Here is a 17697-nt window from a genome sequence, read left to right as displayed (position 1 = left end):
CTGTTCAAGGCAGGACTGGACGTGGCACTTGGTGCCATGGTCTGGCCTTGAGCTCTGTGCTAAAGGGTTGGACTTGATGATCTGTGAGGTCTCTTCCAACCCTGATGATACTGTGATGCTGTGATACAAGGGGAAGCTTCTTTAGTGTAAGGGTCACACAGGCTCCCCAGAGAGGTTGCAGGGTCTCCTTCCCTGGAATGTTCCTCTGTGATCTGTGTTAGACAGCATTGTCCTGCTCTGGCAGGGGGGTTGGACTCGATGATCTCCTTGGGTCCCTTCTGACCCCTAACATCCTGTGAGTCTTTCAAGGCCTGTCTGGATGCATTCCTCTGTGGTCCTGTGAGTTTCCTGGCCAAGCTGAAGCAAGTGCATCCCTACTGAGAAACTGATTTCAGTTCAAGACAGCAGATAGCCTCAGCTGTAAAAGGAAACCAAAACCACAGGAGAGTATTTTGGGCCAAAGGTAACTCTCAGCTGAGGCAAGAATACCCTTGGTTGCCTCTTTATCCTGAGGTTACTGTTTTTAGTCTCTTCTCTTGTCTCAGCCTTACCAGCTGCTGATCTGCTGCGTTCTTGGAAACAGCTTTGCTCATCAGGCTTTTCCAGCTGGTAGGATCAGACCAGCCAATGCTGTCAGCTCTGCATGGAAGGGGAGTTCAGATTGTTTCTGTTGCTTGTAGCTTTTTTTAATGTAAGCCTTGAGAGGCTGAGGGACCTGGGAGTGTGCAGCCTGGAAAAGAGGGGGCTCAGGGGGGACCCCATTGCTGTCTACTACCTGAAGGGAGGCTGTAGCCAGGTGGGGTTGGGCTCTGCTGCCAGACAACCAGCAATACAACAAACCTCAAGCTGTGGCAGGGCAGGTCTAGGCTGGATGTTAGGAGGAAGTTGCTGACAGAGAGAGTGATTGGCATTGGAATGGGCTGCCCAGGGAGGTGGTGGAGGGGCTGTGGCTGGAGGTGTTGAAGCCAAGCCTGGCTGGGGCACTTAGTGCCATGGTCTGGTTGGTTGGCTAGGGCTGGGTGCTAGGCTGGACTGGGTGAGCTTGGAGCTCTCTTCTAACCTGATTGATTGTATGATTCTATGAAAACATGAGAGTGGTCTGCTGCTCTCCACTCATACTCAAGTGGTTCACATGCTATGTAAAATTAGAAAGTGAAACCTGTGGCATAGTCAAGAGATCTTGATATTGAAGAACAAAAACCTGGCAGATGGTCTCCTAGAGGCACCTCCTCTGTCCTAGTCAATTTATTTTGAGCTCTGAGAGGACTGATTGGTGTCTTAAACTTCCCTTCTTGTTCGACTTTCAGACATAGAACTGATTTCATATGAGCTGACAATCCATGAAATAACCAACCCAGAACAAAGCACCACACCTACTCCCCTTTTCTGCCAAATTAGAGTGTGAGAAAATCTTGCATTGGACAGCCCAAACTGTCAGGGCATTTTGCAGATTGTTGTCATTCAGGTGGGACAGGTTCAAGGCAGTAATGACAGTGAAGTACTGACAGTGCTCTTTGTAGCTCTTAAACTGCTTCCAAAACTCCTGAGAGCACAGTAAATGGAAGGAGTCTGACTTGGAAGAGTGTGCAATGAGGTGAAGGTGATTCTTGACACATAATTTTAGTTCTGACATAGTTTCAGTGGAGGAAAGCAAACCTCAAGCCATGCTTGATATCCACTTCAACATCCTGCTGCTTCACCTGGAAGTGCTGCTTCAGCCCTTGACATTGTCTGCTGCTGACAACTGTTCCTTCCCCGTGTGCTGGGCTGCAGCCAGAGCAGTGTGGGCACAGGGCAAGGGAGGGGATTCTGCCCCTTGGCTCTGCTCTCCTCAAACCCCACCTGCAGTCCTGGGTGCAGTTCTGCAGCCCCCTGCACAGGAAGGACAAGGAACTGTTTGAGCCAGTCCAGAGGAGGCCACCAAGGTGCTGAGAGGGCTGCAGCAGCTCTGCTGTGAGCACAGGCTGAGAGAGTTGGGGCTGTGCAGGCTGGAGAAGAGAAGGCTTGGAGGAGACCTTACAGTAGCCTTCCAGGATCTGAAGGGGACCTACAGGAAGGCTGGGGAGGGACTATTGACAGGGTCTTGTAATGACAGGATGAGGGGGAATGGGTTCAAACTGGCAGAGGGGAGATTCAAACTAGAGGTTAGGAAAGGGTTCTTTGCAATGAGGGTGGTGAGACACTGGCACAGGTTGCCCAGGGAGGTTGTGGAGCACAGAATCACCCAATGTGATCTTTGATCACATTGGGTGATTCTGTGCTCCACAACCTCCCTGGAGATGTTCAGGACCAGATTGGATGAGACCTTGAGCAACCCGTTCTAGAGGGAATTGTCCCTGCCTATGGCGGGGAGGGTTAGAACTGGCTGATCTTTGAGTTTCCCTTCCAACCTAAACCATTCCATGACTCCCATTTGTTTTTTTCCCAAGCTGGGAGCGACGAGTTGACAACATGGGGAGGATTTATTACGTTGACCACTTCACTAGAACAACAACTTGGCAGAGACCAACCTTGGAGTCCGTCCGGAATTACGAGCAGTGGCAGCTACAGCGCAGTCAGCTGCAAGGAGCTATGCAGCAGTTCAACCAGAGATTTATCTATGGGGTAAGGACCTTCTGCTCTGTGGCTGTAAAAGGGTTCTCTCCAAATTTCTAGCCCTCTCTCTTCTCTGTGTTGAAAGTATGTTTGGGTTTGGGGCATGCTTGTGGCTGATGAGGCCCTAGGTTGATTCAGTTCTTGATAACAGTTCAGGCTGGGGGATAACGACATTAAAAGCGTCTCTGCAGGAAAGGACTTGGGGTGACATCAGCCAGCAGTGTGCATCTGCAGGTCAGAAGGTCAGTGGCATGCTGAGCTGCATCAAAACAAGCAGATGGAGAGAGGGCATCCTGCCCCTCTGCTCTGGTGAGACTTCACCTGTAGCATTGTGTCCAGCTCTGGGACCACCAACACAAGAAAGATGGGGACCTGCTGGAGTGGATCCAGAGGAGACCACAAAGATGATCAGAGGGCTGGAAAACTTCTGCTATATGAACAGACTTGGGAGAGTTGGGGCTGTTCAGCCTGGAGAAGGGAAGGCTCCAGGGAGACCTTAGAGAAGCCTGAAGGGGCTACAAGAGACTTTTGACAAGGGCTTATGGAAATAGGATGAGGAACAACAGTTTGAAACTGGAGGGAGGTAGATTTAGGTTGGAGATCAGGAGGAATCTCTTCAAAATGAGGTTGGTGAAGCACTGGAACAGGCTGCCCATGGATGTGGGCAATACCTGAAAGGAGGTTGTAGCCAGGTGGGGTTGGGCTCTGCTCTCAGGCACCCAGGGACAGAACAAGAGGACACAGCCTCAAGCTGTGCCAGGGCAGGTCCAGGCTGGATGTTAGGAAGAAATTCTTCAGAGCAAGAGTGATTGGCATTGGAATGGGCTGCCTGGAGAGGTGACGCAGTCCCCATCCCTGGAGGTGTTTAAAAGGAGGCTGGATGAGGCACTTAGTGCCATGGGTTAGTTAATTAGAAGGTTTAGGTGATAGGTTGGACTCCATGATCCTGGAGGTCTCTTCCAACCTGGTTAATTCTGTGGTTAAGGTCCCATCCCTGGAGACATTGAAGGTCAAACTTCAGTGGGCTGCCTGATCTAGTTGGAGGTGTCCTTGCTGACACAGAGGAGTTGGACAGGTGACCTTTGAGGATCCCTTCCAACCCTATGCAATCTGTGCATCTGATTTTGCCCACAAGGACACCAGATTTGTTGTGATCTATTCTTTGTGATGATATCTGTGTGTGTGTGGTACGGCAGGAGGTGATAACTGGAGGCCTTATCCATGTCCTTGCCATGACTGCAGGCAGCATGTGCAGTGCAGTGATTATTTATTTGTCAGCTGAACTTAGGTGGTGAACTTTGATAATTTTTTTGTATAACATTGATAAAAGCCTTGATTCAGAACAAAGCACAGCTCATTGTGAAGCTGGTTTATTATCTGTCTTGGGCAGGGATGTGGAAGGTGAGGGAGCAAATGGAACATGGTCCTGCTGTAGGTAAAACTAAATCATGCACACTGAATGTTAGGAAAGCAGAGAATCACAATCACAGAATCAGGCAGGTTGGAAGAGACCTCTAAGCTCAGCCAGCCCAACCTAGCACCCAGCCCTAGCCAACCAACCAGACCATGGCACTAAGTGCTCCAGCCAGGCTTGGCTGCAACACCTCCAGCCACAGCCACTCCACCACCTCCCTGGGCAGCCCATTCCAATGCCAATCACTCTCTCTGCCAACAACTTCCTCCTCACATCCAGCCTAGACCTGCCCTGGCACAACTTCAGGCTGTGTCCCCTTCTTCTGGTGCTGGCTGCCTGGCAGCAGAGCCCAACCCCACCTGGCTACAGCCTCCCTGCAGGCAGCTGCAGGCAGCAATGAGCTCTGCCCTGAGCCTCCTCTGCTGCAGGCTGCACCCCCCCAGCTCCCTCAGCCTCTCCTCACAGGGCTCTGCTCCAGGCCCCTCCCCAGCCTTGCTGCCCTTCTCCAAACACCTTCCAGCACCTCAACATCTCTCTTGAGTGGAGGAGCCCAGAACTGGGCACAGCACTCCAGGGGTGTCCTGAGCAGTGCTGAGCACAGAGGCAGAAGAACCTCCCTTGTCCTGCTGCCCACACTGCTCCTGAGCCAGCCCAGGATGCCATTGGCTCTGCTGCCCACCTGGGCACACTGCTGCCTCCTCTTCAGCCTACTATCTACCAGTACCCTTTCCAGAACTTTAACTCCATTGTTAGCTCTGAGGAGTAGCAGACTTCACAGAATCACACAAAGTATCTGGTTGGAAAACCTCATGAAATTCAGTAAGGACAAGTGCAGGGTCCTGCATGTGAGGAGGAATAACAGTAGGCACCAATACAGGTTGGGGCTGCCCTGCTGGAAAGCAGCTCCATGGAGAAAGACCTTGAAGTGCTGGTGGGCAGCAAGTTCTGCATGGGCCACCATGTGCCCTTGTGGCCAAAAGGGCCAATGATATGCTGGGGTGCATGAAGAGCAGTGTGGCAGCAGGGCTAGGGAGTTTCTTCTCCCCCTCTGCTCTAGTGGGACCACAGCTGGAAAACTGTGTCATTTTGGGCTCCCCAGTGCAAGAGAGGCAGAGACCTGCTGGAGAGTCCAATGGAGAACCATGAGGATGATTAGGGGACTTGAGCATCTCCCCTGTGAGAGCCCTGGGGCTGGTTAGTCTGGAGAAGACTGAGAGGGGACCTGATCAATGTCTGTAAATGTCTGTCTGAGGGGTGGGTGTCAGGTGGCTGGAGCCAGTCTCTTTTGGGTGGTGCACAGCAGTAAGCCAAGGAGCAATGGATACAAACTTGAACACAGTAAGTTTCATCTCAACATTAGGAGAAACTTCTTTACAGTGAGGGTGACAGAGCCCTGGAGCAGGCTGCCCAGGGGGGCTGTGGAGTCCTCTCCTCTGGGGACTTTCACAACCCAACTGGATGCATTTCTGTGTACACCACCCTGAGTGGTCTCGCTTTGGCAGTGGAGTCAGACTGGCTGATCTCTGGAGGTCCCTTCCAACATCTGCCATTCTGTGCTTCTGTGAGAAGACCTCAAAGATCACCCAGTCCAACCACTGCAGGGACAAAACTAAACCAGTAGCTTATCTAGGTGCTGAATTTGCTGTACGAGCGGAGAAAATAATGGACCTCAGAACTGATGCACTGAATGCAGGAACAAAGTGGTTTGTTTTCTGATTGTTTTGGGTGCCACTGTACACATTTGCCTCCTCTGTAGGCAGAAGCAAAGTGATTTCCTTAGCACTGTAGTTAGTTAAGCATGCCAAGGTCTGTGAACCAGGCCTTCTCCAAGGAGGACTCCTCCTCGTTGTCATCTTTGCTTACGTGGAACATGAAGAAAAAAGACATTCACTTCTGTAATCCCTGATGGCTGTGGTGGAACATCTGGGAAGCAAATGACCAGTCCTTAATGCACTGTTTGTTTGTGTGTCTTGCAGAACCAGGACTTCTCATCCACACAGAACAAAGAGTTTGATCCTCTGGGCCCTCTGCCACACGGATGGGGTAAGAGTGACTCGCAGATGCTTCGTAATGCAGGGTCATTAAACACTGAAGCATGCTTCTGCCAAAGTACTTTGACAGCTGTTCTAGGTCAGCTTTTTAACAGCAATATCTGGATTTCAAATCATGGAAAATTATATCTGATCAAAAGGGATGGTAAAAAACAGAGTCCTGACAGAGTCCCTCAATTCAAGAGAGATGTTGAGATACTGAAGCGTGTCCAGAGAAGGGCAGCAAGGCTGGGGAGGGGCCTGGAGCAGAGCCCTGTGAGGAGAGGCTGAGGGAGCTAGGGGGGTGCAGCCTGCAGCAGAGGAGGCTCAGGGCAGAGCTCATTGCTGTCTACAACTACCTGCAGGGAGGCTGTAGCCAGGTGGGGTTGGGCTCTGCTCCCAGGGAGGCAGCACCAGAAGAAGGGGACACAGCCTGAAGCTGTGCCAGGGCAGGTCTAGGCTGGATGTGAGGAGGAAGTTGTTGTCAGAGAGAGTGATTGGCATTGGAATGGGCTGCCCAGGGAGGTGGTGGAGTCACCGTGCCTGGAGGAGTTGAAGCAATGCCTGGATGGGGCACTTAGTGCTCTTTGATTGTCTAGGGCTGGGTGCTAGGTTGGGCTGGATGAGCTTGGAGCTCTCTTCCAACCTGCTCGATTCTGTGATTCCATGACAGGGATGTACAGTTTCAAATTAGACTGGAAACTATAAAGTGTTCTGGTTTTACTCATTGAAGTTGTCATAGTAGCCTCTTTCACACTGGCACCCTTTTTTTTTATCACTTTCCTCATGGAGGATTCCCCTGTCCCACTCCATTCCAGCTAAATCAGACTCCAGATCCCTTCTAAATCAGCCAAATTCCCTCTCCAAAACAGTTCTTACAGAGCACTGTTGGCATCGAAACCTTTTTTATGATTACAAATAATCACTTAGAATCAGAGAATCAGTCAGGAAAGGACCACAAGGAGCAGCCAGTTCCAACTCCCCTGCTATGCCCCTACCCTAGAGCAGGCTGCACACAGCCTCAGCCAGCCTGGCCTCAAACACCTTTACCCTGAAACACCTCCAGCCCTGGGCAGCCCATTCCAGCCTCTCACCACTCTCCTGCTCAACAACTTCCTCCTCACCTCCAGCCTCACTCTCCCCACCTCCAGTTTTGCTCCATTCCTCCCACTCCTGCCACTCCCTCACAGCCTCAAAAGTCCCTCCCCAGCTTTTTTGGAGCCCCCTTCAGATCCTGGCAGGCCACAAGAAGGTCCCCTGGGAGCCTCCTCTGCTCCAGCCTGCACAGCCCCAACTCTTTCAGGCTGTGCTCACAGCAGAGCTGCTGCAGCCTCTCAGCATCCTCCTGGCCCTGCTCTGGACACTCTCCAGCATCTCCACAGCCCTCTTGTCCCAGGGGCTCCAGAGCTGGCTGCAGGACTCCAGGTGGGGTCTCAGCAGAGCAGAGCAGAGGGGGAGAATCCCCTCCCTGGCCCTGCTGGCCACACTTCTGCTGCTGCAGCCCAGGCTCTGCTTGGCTTTCTGGGCTGCAAGTGCACACTGCTGGCTGCTGTTGAGCTTCTCCTCCAGCAGCACCCCCAAGTCCCTTTCCTCAGGGCTACTCTGCAGCCACTCACTGCCCAGCCTGCATTTGTGCTTGGCATTGCCTCCACCCAGCTGCAGGACTTTGCACATGCTCTTGTTGAGCCTCCTGAGGTTGGCTTGTGCCCACCTCTCCAGTCACTTCTTGACTTCCCCCTCACCTTGGAACAAACTAATTTACAGTGCTTTACAGGCATAACAATTTACAGTTGCTGTAACTGTGAAGAGGTGGTCAGAAATGTAAAGCTAATTTCTGGTACAACTATTGAGCAGATATAAAGAATTAAGTCTCACTGGTAGGCAAACAAACAAATCCAGGCTGGGTGCAGAGTGGGTTGAGAGAAGCCCTGAACAAGATTTGGGGGTGATGGTTGCTGAGCAGCTCCCTAAGAGCCAGCAGTGCCCTCATGCAGCCCAGCAGGCAGCTGTGTGCTGGGCTGCAGCCAGAGGAGTGTGGGCAGCAGGATAAGAGAGGGAATTCTGCCCTTTGGCTCTCCTCTGCTCAGACCTCACCTCCAACCCTGCCTCCAGTTCTGGTGTCCCCTGCAGAACTGGGACACAGCTGCTGGAGTGAGTCCAGAGGAGTACACAAAGATAGTCCAAAGGATGGAGTAGCTCTGCTGTGAGGACAGCCTGAGGGAGCTGAGGGTGTTCAGCCTGGGGAAGAGAAGACTCCAGGGGGACCTTAGAGCTGCCTTCCAGTATCAGAAGGGCTACAGCAGAGCTAGAGAGGAGCTTTTGACACGGGCTGGGAGTGACAGGATGGAAAATGGCTTTGAGCTGGAGGAGGAGAGATACTGGGCTGGAGATTAGGAAGAAATTCTTTCCAGTGAGGGTGGAGAGACTCCGGCACAGGTTGCCCAGGGAGGCTGTGAGTGCCCCCTCACTGGAGGTGTTCAAGGCCAGCTTGAATGAGGCCTTGAGCCTTGACCTGGGCTAGTGGAATGTGTCCCTGGCCATAGCAGGGGGTTGGAACTGAATAATCTTGAAGGTCCTTTCTGACTCAAACCATTCTGTGGATCCATGAGTAAGATGAAAAGATGCTGAGTCAGAGGAGCTACAGAGGAGCTGAAGACAGAGACTGTGGCTGGATCTCTTGATTGATTATTTATTTAGATAGAGGCAGTCTGAAGCAATCCATTAAGCAGATATTAACATTTGCTTTTTCCTCCTGGGTCTTTTCAGAGAAGAGAACAGACAGCAACGGCAGAGTTTATTTTGTCAATCACAACACACGAATCACCCAGTGGGAAGATCCCAGGAGTCAGGGGTAAGAAACTGCTTCCAGCTCCATGGAAATCTGGAGTTAAAATCCAGCAGAGTAGTGAGGCTGAGAGCTAGGAAATGCTGCCCAGAGCTGAAGCCTGGGCTGTGCTACACAAACTGCAGCCAGCCTGTTACGGTAGTGGCAGGGAGCAGCCTAAATGGAGGCTGTCAGGATTTGGTATGAGTGCCAGGGCAGCCTTGGCCAGCAGCAGTGAGCTCATTCCTCACAGCAGCCACCACTCTATCAACAAGACAGCTCCTTGGGGTAGTGCTGGGATGGGGCACAGCATCCTGAGGAAGAATTGGAGTATTTCCTGGAGATTCCTGTTTGAGTCCCAGAAGTCCTTTCCAACCTGAATGTTTCTGGGATTCTGTGATGTCAGTTTTGGAGTAAAAACTGAATTAGAAGATGAAATTCCCTTGCTGAAGGGAAGAAGAAACCAATAAACCTTGCTTACACCTTCCCCTAAGTGTCTATTTGCTGTTGCTCCAGGTGCTGCAGTTGAAGGAGCTAATGTTTGTTCATGTGCTCATTGTGGCCTAATTGAGAGCTGCCAGGAAAAATCACAAGGGCAAAAAAGACAAAGCCAGAAGAGATACTGAATGGAAGCTTTCTCAGTCTGTAGTCTTTCTAGAGCTACCAAAACTTTTGCTGTCTGGGCTACCGTTGAGCTGCCTTCATGCAGTAAGCTGATCAGTTCCCATGTGTGTTTTCTTGTACCCACAGCCAGTTAAATGAGAAGCCCCTGCCAGAGGGCTGGGAGATGCGTTTCACTGTGGATGGCATTCCTTACTTTGTGGATCACAACAGGAGAACCACTACCTACATCGATCCCCGCACCGGCAAGTCTGCTCTGTAAGTGCTGCGGCCATTAGAGACCTTTGTGTTCAAACGGCTGCGGTTAGTAGGTGGAGAGAGGTTCTCCTCCCCCTCTGCTCTGCCCTGCTGAGACTGCATCTGGAGTGGTGTGTCCAATTCTCCCCCCCACACACAAGTTCAAGAGGGACACAGAAGCGCTTGAGAGAGTCCAGCACAGAGCCACAGAGATGATGAAGGGAATGGAACATCTCTGTCACAGTATCACAGTACCACAGTATCACCAAGGTTGGAAGAGACCTCACAGATCATCAAGTCCAACCCTTTAGCACAGAGCTCAAGGCCAGACCATGGCACCAAGTGCCACGTCCAGTCCTGCCTTGAACAGCTCCAGGGACGGCGACTCCACCACCTCCCCGGGCAGCCCATTCCAGTGTCCAGTGACTCTCTCAGTGAAGAACTTTCTCCTCACCTCCAGCCTAAATCTCCCCTGGCACAGCCTGAGGCTGTGTCCTCTCGTTCTGGTGCTGGCCACCTGAGAGAAGACAGCAACCTCCTCCTGGCCACAACCACCCCTCAGGTAGTTGCAGACAGCAATAAGGTCTGCCCTGAGCCTCCTCTTCTCCAGGCTAACCAATCCCAGCTCCCTCAGCCTCTCCTCGTAGGGCTGTGCTCAAGGCCTCTCCCCAGCCTCATTGCCCTTCTCTGGACACGCTCAAGCATCTCAATGTCCCTCCTAAACTGGGGGGCCCAGAACTGGACACAGTACTCAAGGTGAGGTCTAACCAGTGCAGAGCACAGAGGCAGAACGCCCTCCCTGCCCCTGCTGGCCACACCATTCCTGATGCAGGCCAGGATGCCACTGGCTCTCTTGGCCACCTGGGCACACTGCTGGCTCATGTTCAGGTGGGTATCAATCAGCACCCCCAGATCCCTCTCTGTTTGGCTTCTCTCAGCCACTCTGACCCCAGCCTGTATCTCTGCATGGGGTTGTTGTGGCCAAAGTGCAGCACCAGCACTCGGAGCTACTGAAGCCATCCCCTTGGACTCTGCCCATCTGTGCAGGCGGTCAAGGTCCTGCTGCAGAGCCTTTCTGCTCTCCAACCCAGCCACATCTGCCCCCAGCTTGGTGTCACCTGCAAACTTGCTGATGACTGACTCCATGCCCTCAACCAGATCATCTATGATGATGTTACAGCAGAGACCAAGCCCTTTGTAAACCTCCTTCTGTGCTCTGGGAAAATGGAAGGGAAGTAGAAAAGCAGCTTGGTAGGCTTGTTTGCAGTGTAATGAATCTGTCTACATGGTAAAGAGCAGATGGTTTAACTTGGAGTTTCTGAGGATTAAGGGAATGGAGAGCCTTAGGGAGCTGGAGCTCTTCAGCTTGGAGAAGAGGAGCCTGAGGGGTGACCTCATTAGCATCCATAAATATGTGCAGGGTGAGTGCCCAGAGGCTGGAGCCAGGCTCTGCTGGGTGATGCCCAAGGACAGGATAAGAGGCAGTGGTGGAAGCTGAGGCATAGGAAGTTTCATATAAACATGAGGAGGAATTTTTTCCCTGTGAATGTGACAGAGCCCTGGAACAGGCTGCCCAGGGGGGTTGTGGAGTCTCCTTCTCTGGAGATATTCAGAACCTGCCTGGATGTGTTCCTGTGTGATCTGGTCTAGGTGATCCTGCTGTGGGTTGGACTGGCTGAGCTTTGGAGGTCCCTTCCTGCCCCTGACATTCTGTCTGTGCTTCTGAGATGTTCAGAAGGGATTTTTGGCAGGCATCGTTTTGGAAAGGTTTTTTTTAACTCTTTGTTTGTTCTTTTATGCAGAAACTTTTACCTGTAACAATATTTCTTCGTTTTCTGAGGGGTTCATGGTTGTTGTTGGGTTTTTTTCTCTTTGGTTTTGGTTGTTTTTTGGGTTGGTTTGGGGTTTTTGTTTGTTTTTTTGGCTGGGATTGGTTTGTTTTCTTTTCATCTGCTGCTGATTGTGCCTGAAGAAGGTGGAGTTTTGAACATGTGAGAGTCCTTCTTCCCCAGGTAGCATTTACAAGATCTGAAGGTAATACAGGAACTTCATCAGTGCTGTTGATGATCAGATCCATTCCTTTCAGTCAGCATCACAGCATGGCAAGGGTTGGAAGGGACCTCTGCAGATCATCTACTCCAGCTCCACTGCTACAGCAGGGTCACCCAGAGCAGATTACCCAAGACTATCTCCCAGTAGGATTGGAATGACTCCAGAAATGGAGTCTGCAGTCTGCTCCAGTGCTCAACAACCCTCAACATAAGGAAGTTCCTCCTTGTGTTTAAATGGAACTACCTGCTTCAAGTGTACTCCAACCTTTCTTCTTTTGACATTTCACAGCATCCCAGGATGTTAGGGGTTGGAAGGGACCCAAGGAGATCATTGAGTCCAAGCCCCTGCCAGAGCAGGACAATCCTATCTGACACAGATCACAGAGGAACACATCCAGACAGGGCTGGAAAGGCTCCAGGGAAGGAGATGCCACAGCCTCTCTGGGCAGCCTGTGCCAGGGCTCTGGGACCCTCACAGTCAAGAAGTTCCCCCTTGTGTTGAGGCAAAACCTCTTTTGCTGCAGCGTACACCCATTGCTGCTTGTCCTACCCCAGGGGGCAGTGAGCAGAGCCTGTCCCCCTGCTCCTGGCAGCCCTCAGATACTTAGAAACATTGATCCAATCCCCTCTCAGACTTCTCCTCTCCAGACTAAGCAGCCCCAGGGCCCTCAGCCTCTCCTCATAAGGAAGCCCTCCTGTCCCCTCATCATCCCTGTAGCCCTCTGCTGGACCCTCTCCAGCAGGTCCCTGTCCCTCTGCAACTGGGGAGCCCAAACCTGAAGGCAGTGCTCAAGATGAGTACTGCTCAGCAGGGCAGAGCAGAGGGGCAGGAGAACCTCCCTGGCTCTGCTGGACACATCCTCCTAATGCACCCCAGGATCCCATTGGCCTCTTGGCCCCCAGGGCACATTGCTGTGCCATGGGCAACTGTTAGCCACCAGCACCCCCAGGGCCCTCTCCTTGGGGCTGCTCTCCAGCAGTCACCTCCCAGCCTGGGCTGCTGCACTTTGTTATCCCTCCCCAGGGGCAGGACTCTGCACTTGTCCTTGTCTGGTTAGGAACCAGAATGGAGTTAAACCCAGAATTATTTCCCATCTTAAATTAACTGAGGGTCAGTCCATCCTTACTGTGAGAACCTTTTTAGGGTGGTGAGAGACTGGCACAGGTTGAGGGTGGTGAGACACTGGCACAGGTTGAGGGTGGTGAGACACTGGCACAGGTTGCCCAGGGAGGTTGTGGAGCACAGAAGCACCCAATGTGATCGGAGATCACATTGGGTGCTTCTGTGCTCCACAGCCTCCCTGGAGGTGTTCAGGACCACTTTGGATAAGGCCTTAGGTGACCTGTTCTAGTGAGAGGTGTCCCTGCCTATGGCAGGGAGTTGGAACTGGCTGAGCTTTGAGCTCCCTTCCAAACTAAACCATTCTATGCAGTCAATAATCAGATGCTGTCTGAGAAGTTCCCTCTGCTCACTCCACAAGTTAAGCGATGAATTTTTGTTTGGTGGTTGTTGTTGTTTCAGTTCAAACCCAAGAAAATGACACCCAAAAAAACCCACTCCAAACACAAATCAGAATCTTCCAACTAGACACTGCAGAGCTTTTACTGAAGTGACAAAATCACTTGGAGAATTGACTTTTCTTCTCCCTTTTCTTCCAGAGACAATGGGCCCCAGATCGCTTACGTGCGTGACTTCAAGGCAAAGGTTCACTATTTCAGGTTCTGGTGTCAGGTAAGGATTCAGTTCTTGGCAACAGCTCTTTGCACTTAGGGGTTTTGTTTGCATGCTTTAAATGCACTCTTGCAAGTGAAAGCAATCCAAACTCAAGATAGAGGTGAGTTAATTTAGGAGGGGGTAAATACAAGACTTTAAAGCTAGGTGAGCTATGGCTGGGATTTGTTAGATGTTGGTAGAAGGTGATCAGCCCAGACACAACCCTGTGCTGGGCTGCAGCCAGAGCAGTGTGGGCACAGGGCAAGGGAGGGGATTCTGCCCCTTGGCTCTGCTCTCCTCACATCCCACCTGCAGTCCTGGGTGCAGTTCTGCAGCCCCCAGCACAAGCAGCACATGGAAGTGTTGGAGCCAGTGCAGAGGAGGCCACCAAGATGCTGAGAGGGCTGCAGCAGCTCTGCTGTGAGCACAGGCTGAGAGAGTTGGGGCTGTGCAGGTTGAAGAAGAGAAGGCTTGGAGGAGAGCTTGGAGTGGCCTTGCAGGATCTGAAGGGGCTCCAGGAGGGCTGGGGAGGGACTATTGCAAGGTCTTATAATGGCAGGAAGAGGGACAGTGGGTTTGAAGTGGCAGAGGGGAGATTCAAACTAGATAGTAGGAAAGGGTTCTTTGCAGTGAGGGTGGTGAAACACTGGCACAGGTTGCCCAGGGAGGTTGTGGCTGCTCCCTCCCTGGAGGTGTCCAAGGCCAGGTGAGGCCTTGAGCAACCTGTTCTAGTGGGAGGTGTCCCTGCCTATGGCAGGGGGCTGGAACTGGCTGAGCTTTGAGCTCCCTTCCAACCTAAACCATTCTATGATTTGTTAAAACTTGTTAGAATGGAGGAAGATATGAGCTGGCAGCCCAGAAAGGTAGATGTGTGCTGGGCTGCATCAACAGAAGTGTGACCAGCAGGACAAGGGAGGGATTCTGCCCCTCTGCTCTACTCTGGTAAGACCCCACCTGGAACACTGCATCCAATTCTGGTGCCCTCAACACAAGGAGGACCTGGAACTACTGGAGCAGGTTCAGAGGAGTCTGAAGAGATGATCAGAGTACTGGAGAACCTCACCTGTGGGGACAGGCTGAGACAGCTGGGGCTGCTCAGCATGGAGAGGAGAAGGCTCTGGGGAGACCTTACAGCATCCTTCCAGTAGCTGAAAGGAGAGAGCTGGGAGGGACTTTGGGCAAGGGCTTGTAATGACAGGATGAGGAGTAATGGCTTCGAGCTGAGAGAGGGGAGACTGAGACTGGAGTTGAGGAAGGAATTCTTTTCAGTGAGGGAACACTGGAACAGGTTGCCCAGGGAGGGCAAGAAACCTGTGGATGTGGCACTTGGGGACATTGCTTAATGGCCATGAGGGTGTTGGCTTGATGGTTAGACTTGATGTTCTTAGAGGGCTTTTCCAACCCCAACAATTCTGATGTCTGACCCAGGATCTGGAGGCCTGATTACCTCACTGTAGACAGCTTTGTTGGAAGCAGTTTTTTCTTGGAGTAAATTACAGTTCAGATACTTTCATTACTGCTTTTATGTGGATTAATGAACTTCAACTTTACCTCTTAAACAATTCATACAACAACTCCCAGTCCAAACTGTGCCTTGGGAACTGACTGTATGCTTCACCTCTACCAATTTCATTTCAGCAACTGGCAATGCCACAACACATAAAGATCACAGTGAGCAGGAAAACATTATTTGAGGACTCCTTTCAACAGGTATTGTATTGAAAGATCTTTAGGAGTGGGCATGATGAGCTGATTAAACATTGATCTTTTGGCATCTTCCTAATGGTGTTTTCAGTGAAACTAACAAAGCATTACTGGTTTAATAGTTTGGATACAGCCACTTTGGTGAGACCTCACAGGTCTGAAGTCCTCAGCACAGGAAGGACGGAGAGGGTCCAGAAGAGGGCCACAAAAATGCTCTGAAGTTGAAGCAGCTCTGCTGTGAGGACAGGCTGAGGGAGCTGGAGGTGTTCAGCCTGGAGAAGAGACTGCTCTGGGGAGACCTAATAGCAACCTTCCAGTACCTGAAAGGGGCTACAAGCAGGCTGCAGAGAGATTGTTTGCAGAGGCCTGCAGGGACAGGGTGAGGGACAATGGCTTTAGACTAGAGCAGAGCAGATTGAGATTGGATGTGAGGAACAAGTTCTGTACCAGGAGGCTGCTGGAATGCTGCAACAGTTTGCCCAGGGAGGTGCTTGAGGTCCCATTCCTGGAGATATTCCTGGTGAGGCTGGACAGGGCTGTGGGCAACCTGCTCTAGTGGAGGATATCTCTGCTGAGTGCAGGGGGTTGGACTGGATGAGCCTTGAAGCTCCCTTCCAACCCAGCCCATTCTATCACAGATTCTGTATGTTAAAAGGTCAAGCTGAAATCTGAAGTTGTGGCCCCAAAGGCTGATTAGTCTGATAGAGCAGGTGATTCGTTTTTGCCTTTCCTTTGGAGGGCAGTGCTGTTATAGAGCAGCTCCTCATCCTCAGGGAGTTTTCATGTTGTGCTTCATTTTGCTGACACAGGTCACAGAAGCAGGAGCTATCTACCAAACTGCTTTCAGCTGATCTAAGTCAGGGTCTTAGGAGTCTTTAAATGATGTCTAGAGGAATCCGTAGTTTGTTTGGAAGCACTGTGTGTTTCAGACATGCTGTGCTCTTACATCTTTCAGTATAGTCATAGCTTTGTTCCCCTTTTCACTTGTTTGACTCTCCAGAGACACCTTTTGAATCCAGTGGGTAGATTTGCTTTCCTACCATGATATCTAACTGCAAGAGCAGCGGAAGCAGTGTGGTACCTACCACGATAAGCTTTGCGAGTGGCTCTTTGCTTGGCATTTCACCATTTTCATTGCAAGGAATATTTGTGACACCCAATACTTTGTTCATCTTTAGAAAAGGAGCCTCTGCACAGTTGCATCATGTGTATATGTAGATGATGTATCAGTAGCAAGCCACATCCATGGCAGGCATGGGGAACAGTAAAAGGACAGCAAGCCTGAAGCTCTGTGGCTCCGTTGTTCAGTATAGGCACAGTGATTACAACCTACAGCACACTACTGCTTTGTCAAAGTGATTTTTACTCCAAAAGAACTTTATTTCATTGAATTTATCCCTCTGTTGTGGATCTTCAAAGTGAGGGGAAAAATATTACCTATTAATATTTTGGAATCAAGAGGCTGTTAATATTAGGCTCTCCCTTTTCTTGACCCATCCTTTGTGTTAGGCGTTAATGTGGCTTTAAAACCCTCGAGGGTGATCTCCTGCAGCCTCTCTGTTGGGACAGAGGGATGAGAAATAAGCAGGGTTTCAATGTTTATACTTGGAGGCATGGGGAGATGGTAATAAGAATATAAAAGGGCCTGTTGCAGATGGTTTCTAAATGCAAAAGCTGTACTTAAACAGCTGCAGAGAGTGCTGGCTGGTGGCCTGCTGTGACGCTTGTGTATCGGCAGGTCTTACGTTGTTAGCAGTGGAAATTCTCCTGTTGTAGGTGTACATGGCCAGAGAGGCAACACCTTCAGAGCAGCATCTGAAAAGGTCTTTTGAGAAATGTGCATATTTAATGTCTAGGTTCTAATTTAAATTTCCCAGAGACTCAAATTGTAGTTGATAGAACCAACAACAATCTGTAGGATGCCCTTTCCTCGTCCCCCTTCTTTCCCAAACCATTCTGTAATGTTTCATGTGCAGTAGGATCAGATGTAAAAACCTGCAAGTGATATTGCTGGGTGATCAGGGACTGAATCAGAGGGGTCCATGGTGAAATTGTTCTGCTAAATCTGAGTATCACTGATTTAGCCTTGGTTTCCATTTTCTGTGCTGACGTTTTGGTGCCTGTACATAGAGGTGCATAGGCATATGAAGGGAGGCTGTAGCCAGGTGGGGGTTGGGCTCTTCTCCCAGACAACCAGCAATAGAACAAGGGGACACAGTCTCAAGTTGTGCCAGGGGAGGTCTAGGCTAGATGTTAGGAGGAAGTTGTTGTCAGAGAGAGTGATTGGCATTGGAATGGGCTGCCCAGGGAGGTGGTGGAGTGTTAAAGAAAAGACTGGAAGTGTTAAAGAAAAGACTGAGTGCTGAGGCACTTAGTGCCATGGTCTGGTTGACTGGCTAGGGCTGGGTGCTAGGTTGGACTGGATAATCTTGGAGGTCTCTTCCAACCTGCTTGATTCTGTGATTCTATGATTCTAAGAAAAGAAATCCTGTAACTGAAAATGAGCT

The 17697-nt window shown here is 50.9% G+C and overlaps 1 protein-coding gene across 6 annotated transcripts in view; it reads left to right on the top strand.

Annotated features, from left to right (window-relative positions):
• Positions 1-17697, top strand: part of ITCH (itchy E3 ubiquitin protein ligase) — a 94941-nt gene that overhangs the window by 62827 nt on the left and 14417 nt on the right. For all 6 annotated transcript variants that reach the window (XM_064167386.1, XM_064167392.1, XM_064167388.1 and 3 more), the window contains 6 exons: positions 2430-2604; positions 5986-6052; positions 8806-8890; positions 9614-9742; positions 13432-13504; positions 15125-15196. In XM_064167386.1, the coding sequence (XP_064023456.1) occupies positions 2430-2604; positions 5986-6052; positions 8806-8890; positions 9614-9742; positions 13432-13504; positions 15125-15196 (601 nt within the window). The remainder of the gene's footprint in view (positions 1-2429; positions 2605-5985; positions 6053-8805; positions 8891-9613; positions 9743-13431; positions 13505-15124; positions 15197-17697) is intronic.

Source organism: Pogoniulus pusillus, chromosome 29 (assembly GCF_015220805.1).
Source record: "Pogoniulus pusillus isolate bPogPus1 chromosome 29, bPogPus1.pri, whole genome shotgun sequence".
NCBI lineage: Eukaryota > Metazoa > Chordata > Aves > Piciformes > Lybiidae > Pogoniulus > Pogoniulus pusillus.
The sequence above is the reverse complement of the archived record's forward strand: the minus strand, read 5'-3'. Positions and strand labels throughout refer to the sequence as shown.